Below are 16958 nucleotides of genomic sequence, written 5' to 3'. Positions count from 1 at the left end.
GCTTGTCTGGCGCACCGCTAGTTCAGGAGTGCCCCGAGAGGTGACATCACCGCTCCGCGCGCTGGCGTCGCGAACGTGTGCGCGCGGGAGACGGAAAGAGAGTCAGATCGGAGAGCCGGTCTAGGTGACATCGGCACCATGCATCCTTAGGTGGGGACTGTTCTCGCGCGCCGTGAGTGCATGCCTCCCATTCACGATCACAACCGAATGGCGTGATTCGTGACCGCCATCGAGCTTTGTGCTCGCATGCTTTGGGAGGTTCCAAATAAACGGCTGTGCTTTGGCACAACGGTCAACTGTGTTCTCGTATCGGCGAACCTCGCTGGGGCTGCCATGGATGCGGGGCCCACGTGGTTGACACGCCGGGAGCTCCGCTGCAACTAAACGAGCTGCCAGGGCGGAGGCTCAGCACCACCAACGCCAGAACCCCGAGTGAGGGCTGAACAATGAGCGAGGCAACCGATGCATATACAAGTTTTCTGCAACCATACAAATATGTCTGTCTGAAATTCTTTGCATCAACATATTTTGCACAGTCAAAACAGCTAAGCAGCAGCGCCCAAATATCAAGTGAGGGAGTATCGTAATCGTCAGCCATTTTTTTTATTGCCACGTGGGTGGCATGAACGGGATAATTGTTTCGTACTGTTTTCTAAATGAAGCCTGTTGTCTCAGCTGTTCGATATCTAGGAAGTCAGTCATGCGGTTAACTAAAACAAAAAAAAATATCGGCAAGTAACTTTTATAAAACAGTGAGTATACGCTGATTGGTCGGTAACTGGTAAGCTATGTGGCATAGTACAACTTGTGAATTAGGATTATCTTGGCATTTTTGTAGGCTAGTGCAACCACCTGAAATGCTCTGAGGCATTCTGAGAACAATTTTGCTAGCTGTAGATCTTCGGTTATCCCGTCGTCACCTTCCGCTATGCCTCCCTTCTTCCCTGTAGCGTGTTTTCCACCTCGTCTTTTGCAACTACTGGAACCTTACAGGCTAAGCTAGCCCCTTCGATACTGTACCCTCGTCTAACATTTCTAGAGTATAGGTATTTTTCGGCAATTTTATTACCTCGTTGATGCTGTTTATATTTACAGATGTGTCTCTCAGTGGATACACTGTCCCTGCCAATAGTCAGATTCTCCATAACGTTTCATGTGTGTATATAAAACCGGTCTGAGGCGGCGGCGTTAGTCTGATGCCAACATTTCGAACAGAAGATTCCCCTTCGTCATGTCAACCGTAGTCGTCCTTGCTAGGTTGTATGTAGGGGTACGTACCCATGGAAAGAACGTGGGTAAGGAAAGGGGGGTTTGCGAGGGGGAGAAGATGCTTTAAAAAGCAGGCGGGGGGGGAGGAGGAGGGAGTGTAGAAAGTGTTTAGTAGTGACGTCGTCTTCACATCAATCGAGGCCTTCCCACTATCTTACGAGTTTTATTGTTATATATACCCTTATTTCTCTCTCTATATATATATATACACACACACACACACATATATATATATATATATATATATATATATATATATATATATATATATATATATATATATATATATATATATATATATATATATATATATATATATATATATATATATATACTAGCATTCATTACAAAATATACGGTAACTCACTTCATGTCGATGTTCGGGATGAAACGGTACATGTAGATGTGGCCGTAAGTTTTGAGCTCTTGAGCAAATTCGGCCGCAAGCTGGGCATGCAGTTTGGTGGGGAAATAGCGCAGAGCATTCTTGAGGGCGATCTGAAATGGAGGAAAAGTATTTGTAAGCAAGGTTGACCGAATAAGTATGGTTATTCATTCAAGGTCCAAAGTGAAATGCAAAACTATTTCGTTTTTTTTTTACCTGTAAGCTTATTCCAGCGCTTGCGTCGATTTATTTGATCATTTTTCTAAATCTCCGTTCAGCGTTCAATCTGTAATGCTAATGGCCTGTAAGTGCCTTTGCCGATAAATAAAGAAACACGCTATTCGACTTTCGGGCCGACAGGGCTGGGTGTCGAGATTTCGCCGCACCTTAAATGTCCCCAGGTAATTGAAATCAATCCGGAGCCATTCACTACGGCGCGCCCACAGCCCAGGCGTAGCTTCGACCCACAATTTGAATTTTTCGTCAACATTTCAGTCGACGCCTCGATATGTACGTGGTATCGGGTGAGTTTTTTCAAGTCATCGTAATTATTGTCATAATTGTCGTCAACGTTCTTTCATTTTAAATAAAGGGGTAAAAATGGTTGCACAGTTCTTTTACAATATCCGGCTTTCTGCTACCCGTCATTTCTCTTTCAATTACCATTTATGAGTGGCGAAAGCAACTGTGGACTAGAAACTCGAAGTCGTAAAAATCACACCTTGCGGTGGAGCTACGCTGAGGCTGCCGTATAGTGCGAAAACATTCAATGCCTCATTGTTCGAAAATCCAGCGTCCGGTGTTGGCGTGATGAAGCGACGGTTCCAGAAATAGCTGACGGCTCACTTAGAATGAAAGTAAAGAAAAAGAACTTTACCATGCCTTCCCAAAGAACGTTGAGAGAAGCGCGAAAGCTCCCTCACATCAAAACGGCGTCAAAACCGCCGCTGAAAGTCATTTCCAACCAACACGCAAACGAAGAACGAACCCACGCGACGATTTTCCGCGCACACACATCTACGAACGATCTAGATGTACACCGATACGTGGCTTATGTGATAAAAGTATACTATCGTTCTTCTTATCTATGATCCATGCGTTCATTGAGTTATCTAGAACCGTTACTTTTTCGCGATGTTCAAGTAGCCGTTTTGACGCACTGGAAGCCCGGTTTCACGTGCGTCCGGAGATGTTATCAGAACTTTTCGGTCGAACAACCAGTCTATAAAAAAATGTGTTAGTTTTTTTTTTTCTTTTTGACAGGACACTATCGGTCCCACTAAGAAAGCTTTCGATTTAAATTTGGGCAGCTCGGACTTATGATTAGAACACTGGGCCTACGGAATATGAGTCCAACGCGGCATTCCTTTCCCACGTGCGTACAAGCTTCCGGCGCGATGCGTAAAGCTTCGTGCACACCAGCGTCGAACTTGCCGTGCCGCCCTGCCGACTGCCGCTAGCGGCGTTGCGCCACGCTGCGGGTGAAGACTGCGGCGCCACGCCGCTGGCGGCCGTCGGCAGGGCGGCGCGGAAAGTTCGACGCTGGTGTGCACGAAGCTTTAGGTTAGTGAACGAAGTCGAAGTTGTGCTCCGTACCTAAGCAGACCTAGAAATACCAAACCACTATTCTTAACAAAACAACGCGTAGTGTTGATTTTCTTATTTAGAACGAAAGAAATCGTTAGACCCACTGGAACTCCATCCCAGGACGTCAGCGTCAAAACCCAGAAATCCACCTCGAGGCCTCAGAGACCTAACGGTGGAGTTCCTTTATCACTCGCCCGAAAGGAGAGTGGGAGTCTCCGAAGCGAACCAACCGGTGGCGCGAGATGGTACAATAGGTGCTTGCCTTGCACTCAGAGGAGAATTGAATATCGCGAGTCCACCACGCAGTCCCCACACCACATCCGCTCCTTTGATCGACCTAACGAAACGAGCACCTAGTGAATTCTTTGTGACATTCGACTCAAAAACACGTTTTAGAGACGTGTCTTAATGGGGCCTACAAGGAGTAATTTCAAAACGCTAATTATACAAGTAGAAAAGCGCGTTTACGCTAATAGCGTATACATAGGGCTTCAGAAGAAAACGAGAGAAGAAAAGGGGGCCAAAAAGAAACGGATCATGACGATGGTAATGCGAGGGCACAACCGCGTTCCTAAAGGCCCAGAGGAGTACTTTGAGCATGCTAATTACAAAGGTAGTAAAGTACGTTGCGTTAATAGCTTATATGAATGGCCTACAAGAACAGTAGGTCACGCCCCTCAGTCATAATTACAGAGAGAAGAGAACGGTTCAGTGGCTAAGGAATCCTGACGAGTGCAATCATAGGGCAAAATCGCTCCACTGGACAAATTTCTGCTGTCGGTCCTGTCACCAGAAGGCCGATTTATTCCATACAGTTTGGAATTACCCAGTTAGTTAGGATCAAAATAGCTATACAAGACTCCGTTACAGTCGTGGGAGGAAGCCCTGCCCAGCTCGGACCCTGCGCAGCAGCTTGCGATGCTTAGTAGGGCCAGGGCAGGCCAAATAGCTTCTGGGGTTCTGGAATTTGGATCCCAACCTTAGATGTCCCCCCTACCTTTCTCCCTTTTAATGCGTAGCATTCTTCGCCGAATACCCCCTCAGCCAAGACCGTGTAACGCCCTGCATTTCCACAAAAATGCACACATCGCGGGAGTTCTACCTGCAATCGCTATAATGGCGTAAATGAAGATGACTGGTCGCACAAAATTTTGAAAAACTGAAAAATAAAAAATATAAAAAAATTACGGAAAATGGAGAAACGTGTAACGCCCTGCATTTCCACAATAATGCAGGTTTCGCGAAAGTTCCACTGCTGATCGTTATAATAGCGTAAATGGAGATAATTGGTCGGACAGGACTTAGCAAAACCAAAGGATTTGGCTGGAAACACCTCACACTCAAGACAAGCGGCAAGAATGCTACGCATTAGTAGCAAATTCTCCGAATTTCTGCAGATTTTTTTCAAAGAAAGCTCACTACTACTACTACTACTACTACTACTACTACTACTACTACTACTACTACTACTACTACTACTACTACCACTACCACTACCACTACCACCACCACCACCACCACCACCACCACCACCACCACCGCCATTACTACTACTAATACTCTACTGTAATGGACTCTGAAGCGTCTACCTCAGCAGCAGCTGTGAAACGTGGTCGCCCACGGGAGTACACCTCAGAAGAAAATTCAAGGAAGTGCTGTTACGACGCGAAGGTTGCACGCCAGACATATATCGTTCTGATGACTAGGCAGTGACGCAACAGTCGATGATTCACTCACGACAGACCGATCATTGGATATAGGGCGTTCTGATGACTAGACAGTGACGTTCTGATGACTAGACAGTGACGCAAAAGTCGATGATACACTTACAACAGACTGACCATCGGAAATGCAATTCTTTCGCCTTCCTACACATTAGCAGTAGTGTCTCCGTGAAATTTCTTTACAGAGAAGCTGTGTATGGCTAGGGTTGGATGTATTTTCTTTCCCATCAACAAAAACACACTCGTCCTTCCTTTGAGGAAGCAGGCATATTAAGAGAATTTATTAAATATTGTGTCACGGTACAGCGACTAGTCGTAACAGCGCTGCACGTGAATGTATCCCATCGGAGGTTGGAAAAATAATTTATGGAGACATGTGCCAGGACGCAACGACTATTGATAACAGCGCTGCCCTATAAACAGGAAAGTATCCGATGAGTTCCTAAGCAACCTGAGCTTTCGACACGCTACAAAAATAACACGTTTATTGAACGTTCTAGTTCATGGAGTTGCCACTACACATAGCTCACTCGATTATTTTGGACTGCCGAGAGCTTTGGGAGAGAGAGAGAAATGACCTTTATTGCGTTGTCCGGCGGGGGGTGCGGGTCAGGCCACGCAGGGCTTCGCCGTCACCCCTGTCTCTCTACCTATTCTAGGTATCGGGCTGACCTCGAAGCAATAGGCCTGGCCTGCGGCTCGGGCTACTAGGGGTGTCCCCGCCCCGCCTCCTGTCACCGTTCCCGAGGGAAGCAACCGGGGGGGAGCGCGGGTCCTCCTTTCGCCGTTGCCGCGCCAGAGCAGCCTCGAGCCGCTGGACGGCCCTGAGCTGGAGTCCGTGCTCCGTAGAGCCGATCATGTCGCGAACGTCCGGTGGGAGGCCGCGGCCTCCGTCACGCGCACAGTGTTCTTCGCAGCCCCACATGAGATGGGCAAGGTCCGCGGGCACTCGCGCACACACACTGCACTCACTTCGTTCGTAGAGGTCCGGGCACACGTGGCGCGCGAGCGCCGGCGTGAGAACCGTTTCTGTCTGCAGTTGCCGCAGGAGCACTGCCTCCCCTCTCGTAAGCCCCGGATGGGGGGGCGGGAAGGCTCGTCTCCCGTGCCTGTACCACCGGAGCGTGGCGCCGTAGGCGGTCAGGGGCTCCGCGTCGTCATCGTCGTCTTGCTGTTCTTCTCCGGGCTCGGAGGGGGGTCGGGCGAGGGGGGGGGGGCGCGGCTCGGCACGTGGCGAGGTCTCGAGCCGCGGCGTCCGCCTCTTCGTTGCGGTTGCGGTGGCCGTTGCGCAGCTCCCGGCCCGCGTGGGCGGGGAACCAGCGGATGCTCGTGCTGTTCGCGCGGGCTCCCTCCCCAATGCTGGAGAGGAGTCGCGCGGTGCTCTTGCACACCGTGCTCCGGGCGAAGTTCGCTATCGCCGACTTGGAGTCACTGAGGATGGCCGTCGTGCCCGGCCGGACCAGGGCGAGAGCGATCGCCGCCTCTTCGGCCTGGCGGGCGGTCGTGGCCCGCACGCTCCCGGCGCTGAGCAGTTCTCCCGTGGTGGCCTTCACGACCACCGCCACAAAGGTGTCGGCCCGCGCTCGGTACTTGGCCGCGTCCACGAACACTGCGCCTTCGCGCTCGTTGTATTCCTTGGCGAGCGCGCACGCTCGCGCCGACCTGCGCTCGACGTTCCGCTCCGGGTCGACGTTCCTCGGGAGCGGCGGCACGATGACGCGGCGGGCGATGTCGTCCCGCAGCGGAACGAGCTCGTCCTCCGCCACAGGTCCGAGGGGCGGGCTCAGGCCCACCCTCTGTAGTATCTTCCGGCCCGATCTGGTGGTGCTCAGGCGTTCGAGTTGTGACACGCGCTGCGCCTCGCTGATTTCCGCCAGGGTGTTGTGCACGCCTAGGGACAGGAGGGCCGCGTTGCTGGTGCCGTTGAGGAGGCCCAGGGCCGCCCGGTACGATTTGCGGATGGCCGCGTCGATCCGGGCCCGCTCTTGGGTCCTCCACTGGTGAAAGGCGCCCACGTACGCCACGTGGCTCACCACGAAAGCCTGCAGCAGACGGAGGAGGCTGGCTTCCCGCATCCCCCGCACGCGCGTGGAGACTCTCTTGACGAGGCGCGTGGCGATGCCCATCTTCGTTGTCATTCGCTCGATCGTGGTGCTGTTGGTGCGGCTGGCGTCCACGTGCATGCCGAGGACCCGGATGCTCGGAACCTTCGGGATGGCCGTGCCGTCCCCCGCTCGCACGACGATGTTGCGCTCCGCCTCGGCGGCGGCGCGCTTGCGGTACCGGCCCGGTGGGGGCAGGATCAGCAGTTGGGACTTCTGTGGGGAGCACCGGAGACCCGTGCCGGTCAGGCTGGCCTCGATGCTGTTCACCGCCTCTTGCAGCGTCGACTCGATGTGGCCGTCACTGCCGCCCGGAACCCACAGGGTGATGTCATCCGCGTAGATCGCGTACTTGACGTCGGGGAGCGCGTCCAGGCGCCGGGCGACCCCGATCATCACCAGATTGAACAGGAGCGGCGAGATGACGGAGCCCTGCGGGGTGCCGGTGCTGCCGAGTTCTCGCTCGTCGAGCTGCGTTCGGCCGATCTGCAGCCGGGCGGTGCGCCGGGACAGGAAGGCTCGGATGTAGTCGTAGGACCTCCGCCCCAGGCCGAGGCGAGAGACCTGGGCCAGGATCGCAGAGTGTTTCACCTTGTCGAAGGCGCTCTGCAGGTCCAGACCCAGGATGGCGCGGTTGTCCGCGGTGGGCACGGGTGGGAGTGCCAGCACCTCGTGTTGGAGGAGCAACATGGCGTCCTGCGTACCGAGCTTCGCGCGGAAGCCCAGCATCGAATCGGGATACAGTCCGTGGTCTTCCAGGTAACGTTGCCACCGGGCGTTGAGAACGTGCTCCAGCACCTTGCCCACACACGAGGTGAGGGAAATGGGGCGCAGGCTCTCGACGCCCGGCGGCTTGTTGGGCTTGGGAAGCAGGATCGTTTTGGCAGTCTTCCACTGCTTGGGGAGGCTGCCCGATTGCCAGCATTTGTTAAAGAAGTTCGTCAGGGCTGTTATGGCTGCGTCGCTAAGGTTACGCAGCGCCTTGTTGCTCACTCGGTCCGGACCCGCTGCCGATCGGCAGTTTAGGGCCTGGGTCGCCTGGCGAACCTCCCACTCCTCGATGGCCTTGTCGAGGGTGGCGTTGGGCGGCCCGGCGTACTCGGCGTGCGTCTCGCTCGGGGTGTCGGGAAGGTAGCGCTCGTTCAGGCGTTTGTGCACCTCCTCTTCCCCCAGCCTCTTGGTGGCGGTGTACATGATCTGGGCGAGCCGGTGGCGCTGGAACTCCTTACTCTTGCTTTCGTCCATCAGGTGGCGAAGGAGTTTCCACGTGCCTCCCCGGTGGAGCTGCCCGTCGGCCTCGCTGCATAGCTCGAACCACTGCTGGGCGCACATCTGGCGGCTGTATTTTTCGATCTCGCGGCCGAGCGCCGCGATCCGCTTGCGGAGGGTGCGGTTGTGGCGCTGGCGCTTCCAGCGCTGCTGTAGTGATCTTCTCGCCTCCAGCATGTGCGCCAGGCGGGGGTCCATGCGTGTGGTGTCCTCCGACGTCTCGATCTCCGTCGTCGCGCTCTCGGTAGCCGCTACGAGGCCTTCGGTCCACTTCTCGATGTCGTCGATCTCGCCCAGATCCGCGGTGCGAAACTGGTGCCAGTCCGTGAGGCGGTGCTTGATGTGCCCGGCTCCTCCACCGCCGCCGTTGCCGGAGCGGAGCGGCACTGTGACCTCGATGATATTGTGGTCGCTCCCCAGGTTGTGGCCCGTGTTCCTCCAACGCGCGGTCCTGCGGCCGGGCAGGAGCACGAACGAGAGGTCCGGGTTGCTGTCCCGGACCGTCGACGTGCCGATGCGCGTCGGGTGGGACGGGTCCGTGAGGAGGACGTAACCGGCCTCGGCGGCGTCTTCCAGCAGGCTTCTGCCCTTGGCCGTCGTGACGGTGTAGCCGAGTTCCCGGTGCTGTGCGTTGAAGTCGCCGCACACGATGACGGTGGCGTCGGCGTGCTGGGAGACTGCGTTGCGTGCCTTGTGTAGTAGTGCGCGAAACTTCTGTTGGCGATGCTGCGGATTGCTATAGACGTTCACCACCAGGATGGTGTCGCGCGTCGTCTTCTTCCTGTTGTGGGTGGAGGTGATCGACAGCTCGGTCGCGCAGTGCTCGATGGGGCTGCCCCGGGGACCGAGAAAGTGCTCGTGCTTGATGAAGGCGAGCCCCCTGCGGACGAACGTGCACACGCCCTGCGCCGCTCCCTTCCCGCAGGTGCGGGCGCTGGGCGGGCTGGCGTGCGCGCGGTAGCCCGGCAGGGACATCGCGTTGCCGTCTTCTGCGTGCGTCTCTTGGACCATGATCACGTCGGGGAGGTCCGGCGCGGCCAGGGTCCGCAGGTGTTGCTGCAGCACTGCCTTTCGGCACCGGAAGCCGTTGGCGTTCCAGTGCCAAATCTTCAGGCTTGGGGCTGTGCGGTTGTGGCTTGGCATGATGGCGGGTTCTGGGCGTCTCCGTTGTAGAAGTGTTCTTTAACGACGTCGAGGATGAACGCCTTCATGTTTTCGGGGGTGATTTGTTGTGCCAGTTGATTAATTGCTTGATTGATTGCTCGATTTGTTTGGCTGGTGATACGTCTCTCCATGCCCTCCAGGTTCTTGCCCCAATGGTTCATCACGTTGGAGAGCTGGCGGCAGCGGTTGTTCAGACCCGCGTACCCGGGGGTCTTCGTTTCGCTGGCCGTCTGCATCGACGCCGACGAGACGATCGACTCAGCGTCGTCGTCGTCGTCTTCCTCCGTGTCCAGCGTCTCTTCTTGCACGTTGTGGTTGCGGTGCTCCTTCGCTCGCCGCTTGACGGGGGTCGGGGAGTCCTGGTCTTCCGCTGGCGGTTGTGGCTGCGGTGGCTGGCGCGGCTTAGGGCTGGTTTCCCTCGTCGCCTGCCGCTGCTGCGGCTGTTGCTGCTGCGGCGCCCGGGCCTGCCCTTGCGGGGGGCGCGCTGGCTGGCTCGGCGCTGGGCCGATGGCGGAGGTGGTGGTCGCGGCTGCCGCCGCCTTCTTGCCTCCCGTTTGCGAGATCCGGAGCTCTTCGAGTTGCCTGGTGAGCCTGTCTATCGTGTTGGTGAGCTTCTCGATCGTGCCTTTCTGTTCTTGAACCATGTGCGTAGTTGCTGTAGTTCGTCCGGTGCCGCGGAGCCGGCACTTGCTGCGGCGGAGCGTCTCGTGCTGTTGTGCCGCGAGCTGGAGCGGCTCGCGCGCCGCGCTTTAGACTTTGACCTTTGGCGCGCCACCGCAGCTGTTCCGCCCGTGGCGACGGCGGCCCACGTGGGGTCGCGTGATTTGCCTCTGCGCCTATCGCGGCTCGCCGCGCGGCCGGCAGACAGGCTCCGGTTTGTGCTTTTCTCCCGGCCGCGGTTATCGGCCTTGCGCGGGGCGAGTTCCGGGAAATCATCCCTTCTGGATATTCTGACCTACAGCGCCGGCGGCGACGGCACCACGTGGGCCTCCTCGGCTTCGAGCTTGCGTTGCCACTGCCGCTTCTTCACTTGAAACGGCGTCTTGAATTTATTTTTGCAGTTCTTGGTGCCCGTGGCGTGCGGGCCGCCGCACAGCTTGCAGTTGGGCTTGCAGTGCTGTTGGTGGTCTTGGCCCGGGTTCTGCTTGCCGCAGGCGAAACAGACTCGGGCGGTGGGCGTGGGGCAGACGTCCTTGCGGTGGCCCACCTGGCCGCACGTCTTGCACACCTCCCTGTGCTGACGGTAGAGGTAGCACCTCACGATCATGCTGCCGTACTTGATGTAAGACGGGACCTTGCCGCCGTCGAAAAGAACGACGACCGCCTCCGACTGGCCGAGGCGGTGGGCGTCCAGCGCCGTAGGGTTGTGCTTGTGCACGACGCGGCTGTGGATTTCCGCGGCCGTCTCGTAGATCCCGATGTTTCTGATGATTCCCCGGGCCGTGTTCTCCGGGGCCGCCCGGTATGCGTAGGCTTCGAAGACTTGGTCTTCCATGGTGATGGCTCGGATCGTTTCGTAGCGCCTGGCCCGCTCTTCGCTCGGCGTGCTGAGCACCACGATGTTTTGCGCGACGTTGGGGCTCGCGGTGTCCTCCGTCGCTTCGCTTGCGCTGATTCCGGCCGCTCTGACGATGGCGTTCGTCAGTTCGGTCGGCCTCGCCTTCCCGACCATTAGGCCTCCACGTGGTCGGACGACGACTCTGTGCTCGTCTCGGGGGGCGAAGTTGGGCATCTTGGCCGTCTTCGCCATGGTCGCGTTAACTTTGCGGGCAAACTGCGCCCGCGTGGGTTGACGAGGGCTGCGAGATTTGGAAGCGGAGTCGGGGCTCGGCTTACCGGTGGGCAAAAGGGGCTGCTGCGGGAGGGACCCTTCCGTGCCTGCTTGCGACTTGCGTCCGCGCCGGCGTGCGACGTTAATCCACCCGGCGCGGCCTTCTTCACCCGGAGCGGCGGCGGCGGTGGCGCGCGAATCCGCGCCGTCGTCGTCGGCTGTGCCGGGAACCGTGATCGTTGTTCTCCCCGAACTGCGGTCCAGACTGGGTTGCCGTCGGTGGAGGCCGTCGGCGGGGGTTATATCCATGGCCGTGATGTCATCGTTGTCGTCGACGGCGTTGCGTCGTCCTCCGGCCCCGTCGGGAGCGACGCCGGGGGCGTCGCAGGCGGCGGCGGCCGTTGACGTGGCCGTCGCCATGGCTCGGAATCGTCGTAGCCCTCGTTAGGCGTGCGTATCATGTTTCAAACGGCCTATGATTGCGAAGGTGACCTAGCAGTTATACCACTCACCGGGATGCTCGTTTTCCTCACTGAAGGAGCTCAGGACTTGTGATTGAGCGCGTTCATGCTACTTAAACTAACGCGATGAAGTGCTCCAATTTCAGGACTGACGCTTTTTACGCGCATTTTTGTTTTCCGTGCGCAAAAACACCTTGCAGCAAAGCCAACTTAAATCGCGACTGCTCGGCAGAAAACGGCTGTAACTCTTGTTTCGTCAAAAATTTCCCAAAAAACATTTATATAGCAACTGGTCGCTAAGACGGCTTTATCACTACGGCGAAATTTACTTTTCATAATTACATCGCGGTAAAGTTGCAAATGTGGAATATCCCTCTGCTATCAATACGCGAGCTCCCAGGGGAGGTAAACGGGCAGCCACATGTTCGCTCCCTAGAATAAAACTCCAGTGGCATATGCGGGGTTCAGACGGAACTTTTACAGCACCGAAATACGAAGCGCTTTGCTCTTGTTCTCAGCCTTAGCCACTAGGCCATTTCCGAGGTGTATGTCGAGGGAAAAAACGTTGAATACATGAAGACAACTTTTTCGTTGAAGCCGGAGATTGATGAAATATCGCCATAAAAGTAGAAACGAATGGCGCAAGGTCAAGGACAAATGAAGGTCACATGGCCACAACCGCACCTCAGTCTCCTCGGTGGTGAGCGGCGCGATCCTGTCCGGTGCGTGCGGGAGCTCCGGGTTCCTTTTCCTGGGCGGTGGCAGGGGATTCAAGGGCAGTCCAGCGCAGATCTCCCTCAGCGAAGCCATGGCGTTTCGGTGAAGCTCTTCGGTGTTCGGACGCCGGCTCGACCACTCACGACCACCTCGGACCAAGTACCAACTCCGGACGGGGCTCTGCTCGCAGCTTGGCTCGCAGGAAACAATCCTGGGACGCTTATCTCTCGGTGCGTGCAGAGTCATGTCTTGTAGCCGTTATCTGGGGACGACAGGAGCAGGGAATTGCGCCTCCTCCGTCTACCGTTTTTAAGCCATATAACGGAGTACTTCGAGGCACTATCTCGCCTTAAACGAACGATGAAAAGATATCGGGTTGTAAGCGACGTGGTCTGGCGGTAGTAGCCGAACGTAAAACCTTGCGGTGACTGAACTCGCATAGCATGCCTGAAGCTCTTGAAGCTTGTTTGAGCGATGAAAGTAAATAGGATACGACGTTGTGACGCGATGAATTGGACGCCTGCTATTCTTAGCTCGCTGTTCACTTCCTTAATGTCCATTGTTATGGTCGTGTTTTTTGAGAGGCACTGTTCAATTGCCGTGCGTTCTCTAAGAAACCTGACACGCGCTACTGATGCGCAAGAATAGCCTTAATTGGTGACAGAGACGGAAGGTGGGGGGCCTAAATTATATATTGCCAGCTATAGGTGAAGGAGGGGCAGTCAAATGTTTCTCACCTAAACTACATTCAGCTGTGAAAAAAAAGCCACGCGGTGTAAAAAAAATTCCTTTTTAAACTGGTATGTCTTTTCTCACTGACAGGAGCGGGACTTCTGGAATGTGGATGCAAGGAATTTTTGTTTTATATTTTATGAAACATCAATCTTTTGCGTTGTGCAAGTTCAGTGCCATTTCGTACAAAGTTCAGACTTCAATTATTATTTGAAATTTGTAGTTAAGCAATATTTGGAATAAATATACGCGCTGATCATTTCTAAAAGGAATTAAACGAACCGGTCACTGTTTCTGAATTTGTGCAAATGTTGAATAGCCCAATAATTTTTTTTTTCCGTAGGATCCAGAACGGGACTTGAGATTTGTACTCGAATAAATGAGACCGTATGCCACGTAGTAACAGTTATTCACGCAACCACTGTGGCCTTTGAGTGGAGGTCACTGCGCATGCGTTAATAAAAGATGCTCGATTTAGCTGAAATAATTTACCTGCTTGGAGTGCTGAAACCTAACCAGTTCGAGCTTGACAGGAAGCTGTGCTTTCTTTAGCTATCCCAACATTTCACGACAAACAGCATTTTGAGAATTGAACGTCGTGTCAAAGCAGATTATTACAGTTGTATATTGATTAGCAATGTGTGTATTGATGTATCAAATCCGGGAAGCTTGAAGCCAATGGCGATTTCGCGCCCCGGCTTCATTTCTAGATTGGTCTTTGTGGAACGTCTACGTCTGCATTCACTATCTTCTTTGTTTAGAAATAACCATCGGCCTTCAGTTTTGTACGTTACAAAAGTGCATTACAAAAGTTTTGTGCATTACAAAAGTTACACCCCGGTGTCGCAACTATACGTTTGATCCGAGTTCAAGGAGCAATGTCCGTGTTTTTTGCGTGCGGCGTTTATCTCTGAGATGGTTTCCCCTTCCCATAACACGTCATCCTACATAACAATAACTTTAACTACAGAGCAGTGACAAGCATATTTTGGGTTATTTGTTTGCCGGCTTAAACCTGCTCTTCGTCTTCCTTGTTTTCTTCGCACTCAGCCTCTTCGACAATGGCCGCCTCAAATGTTACGCCGCAAGGTCGCACGTAACAACAGAGGCGCCATAAAAGTAACTGCGTTGAAGATATTTACGATGTCATGCGCGTTTTGTTGTATTACCCGGGCCAATTTTTACGGCCGTTGTTTGTTCCCCGTTCCGTGACTGTGCAAACAAAGCATCCCGTGGGACCGCAGCCGACCGTGAAAGAGGCGACGGGGGAATATATTTCGGGGGGCAGAAAATAACGGCGGAAGTGTGCGGTGGCGCGGCGTCGCGATGTGATGGACGGCGGGGGAGACTCGGAACATGCACACGTGGCTACACGCCTTCCTCTTATAAAACGCAAACACAAGTCACAAGCACAAAATTTGAGGTGGGTACAAAAAGCCGCCTTCGAAGCCATTGTACGTGTCCGTGTATGCATAATGTCACCGTGATTTAGGGCAGCGACGCAGTCACATAACTCGTCCCTGGAAGCTCTCTCTACCCACCGCCTCGACGGGAAAAAACGGAGATCGAAAACGAAGCATCACTTTTGAAATACGGCTGTGAATACCGATAGGTCTTGATCAACCTCCCCGCCCACTCCTACTTTTGTTGCGGGTTCTCCATTGTTAAGTCTTATGCTTCCTTTGTTGTGGTGGCTTTGTTGTTCGGCGTCTCCATTGTGTGTTTTCCACAGTTCCCTGCAACGAGTGGCGTCTCTTGCGTGAGCTCACGCAAGCTTGCCCCGAGGGGCCATTCCGCGCGCCATAAACATCTTCGTCGCATGCGTGCACACCCATCCTCCGACCGCGAATGCGACTCTGCGTCCGGTTGATGTTTATGAAGACTCGCGGGGGGGATTGCGTATTCTGTCAAGTGACATCACGACGCGGCGGGAGCCGCAGAGAAAATATGCGCATCTCTCGGGCTGCGAAATGCCGCCGCCGTGGAACGAACGGCCGCAGAGGCGGGAAGGCCTAGGCGGGAGGGCCGGGGTTGGGAGCAGACGCCGCTCGAAGGTGCGACTTCGCGGAAAGAGTTCTCAAACAAACACCGCGCCGCAGCCGCCATCGATGTGTCGCGGGATCCTTCCAGGCTTCACTCGGGAGGGTGTGCGACGCGTCACCTGGGAAAACAAGAGCGCCGCTGTCCCGCCGCGAATCGGACTCGGTGGTGGTGTACTTCTGAGACCGGCGCCGCCGCCGTCTGCGTTTTGCGTTGTCGTCTGCGAGGACGACGCGCCATCTGCAACGCCTTGAGAGTCTGTCGTCTGCTAGACTGCCTGTCACAGGGTGGCTTGTCTGTCGTCTGCTGCAGTGTGCGGGCTGCCCTTGTAGGAGACGCGCGCGACTTCAACCTCGACCTTTAGCTGCCGGCTTTTTCTTTTTATTTCTGTCCTGTTGCGGTCGGGGTAATTCATTTCACTGTGCCATGGAGAATGTCACGGTCACGGGAAAACGCCAGAAAGGGAAACCATTCGGGATGGCGAATACTGCCCTATCGTCGGCTTTGTTTTCTTTATCTCTTTTTTCCCTTGTTTTGATGACCATGAAGGTCATGTCTCTATTCGTTTTGCCTTGAAGCGAAGAAAAAAAAAAGTGAGATTACGTTGATGTTGACTCGCTGGCATTCTTGGAGGGATTCTGGAGTCAGTTTGTCGAATTTGGGGCTGCATTGTATAGTCCAGCTGATGTAATCATCTATTCCGTTACTTACCAGTGATCATGGGTGTTAGAAGGATTGGTGAAACGTCGAGCAGTGCCCCCCTCCCCACAACTCTGTGATTTGACGTAGCCCCCCCCCCCCCCCCCCCCTTCCCCTCCCAAATAAAAGGACAACTTTAGTTTAACATCAAGAATCACTGTAGAATTCCATCCGCAATTTCCGCAAAATTTGCAAACTATAATGCCACCCACCTCGGAGGCTGAGTGACAAAGGCGTTGCGCTGCTGGGACGCGGGTTCGATTCCCGGCCGCGGCGGCCGCTTTTCTGATGGATGCAGAAAGCAAAAACGCCCGTGTGTACGAGATTGCAGCGCACGTTAAAGATCCCCAGGTGGTCAAAATTAATCCGGAGCCCTCCACTACGGTGCGCTTCATCGCCTAAGAAGCGTCGGCGCGTTAAACCCCAAAATCAATCAAGCAAGCAAACAATAATTCCCCTTACAATTATATTCTCTTCGCCTACAGCACTGTCTGGTCGCCTTCCGTCGTAACAATTAGAGCGCACACCAACCTCTTCCTTACCTTTTGCACCTTAGCTGCGTGCCAGTTCTCTTCATATTGCGCAAGAAAATGAAGTGCACAACGTCGTAAAAGCCGCACTTGTAAGCAGTCAGATGCGTTGAATTGATTGTGTTTGCATGTGTACGATATGCCTGGCAGTGAAGGGAGGCCAGCAAAAGCAAGTATGGCCATGAATTGCACTGCGTACTGGTTCCCAAGTACAGATTTCGCACCCTCGACTCCTGTTCCTACCATACCTCTGGAAAATCTAACGGATGCTTCGATCTGTAAACGTGCCCATCGCGTTAATAGCTGCAGTTACGGCGGGCATTCGTACCCAAAGCAGCCTTTGCTGTGCAAACAAACTGAAATTCTTCCAAGTGCTTCTATTTTCAACTCACCTCTGCCTTGCACAATCAGAATTTTTGTTTTAGTACAACGCGTAATTCTAGCTACTAAAAAGAAAGTTACATTTAGGAATATGGGGTGCAGATTCGTTCTACACTCTTGGACAGGG

General features: G+C 54.4%; 1 protein-coding gene across 1 annotated transcript in view; it reads right to left on the bottom strand.

Moving 5' to 3' along the window:
* The window catches only part of LOC144153752 (urocanate hydratase-like), a 49648-nt gene extending 36976 nt beyond the window's left edge, over window positions 1-12672 (bottom strand). The window contains exons 1-2 of the mRNA XM_077685451.1: window positions 12417-12672; window positions 1637-1767 (exon numbers count right to left, since the gene is read on the bottom strand). Coding sequence (XP_077541577.1) covers window positions 1637-1767; window positions 12417-12542 — 257 coding nt within the window. The 5' untranslated portion in view covers window positions 12543-12672. The remainder of the gene's footprint in view (window positions 1-1636; window positions 1768-12416) is intronic.
* Window positions 12673-16958: the final 4286 nt, after the last annotated feature.

This window comes from Haemaphysalis longicornis, unplaced genomic scaffold (genome assembly GCF_048455015.1).
Source record: "Haemaphysalis longicornis isolate Haplotype H1 unplaced genomic scaffold, Haemaphysalis longicornis Haplotype H1 scaffold_9, whole genome shotgun sequence".
Lineage (NCBI taxonomy): Eukaryota > Metazoa > Arthropoda > Arachnida > Ixodida > Ixodidae > Haemaphysalis > Haemaphysalis longicornis.
The sequence above is the reverse complement of the archived record's forward strand: the minus strand, read 5'-3'. Positions and strand labels throughout refer to the sequence as shown.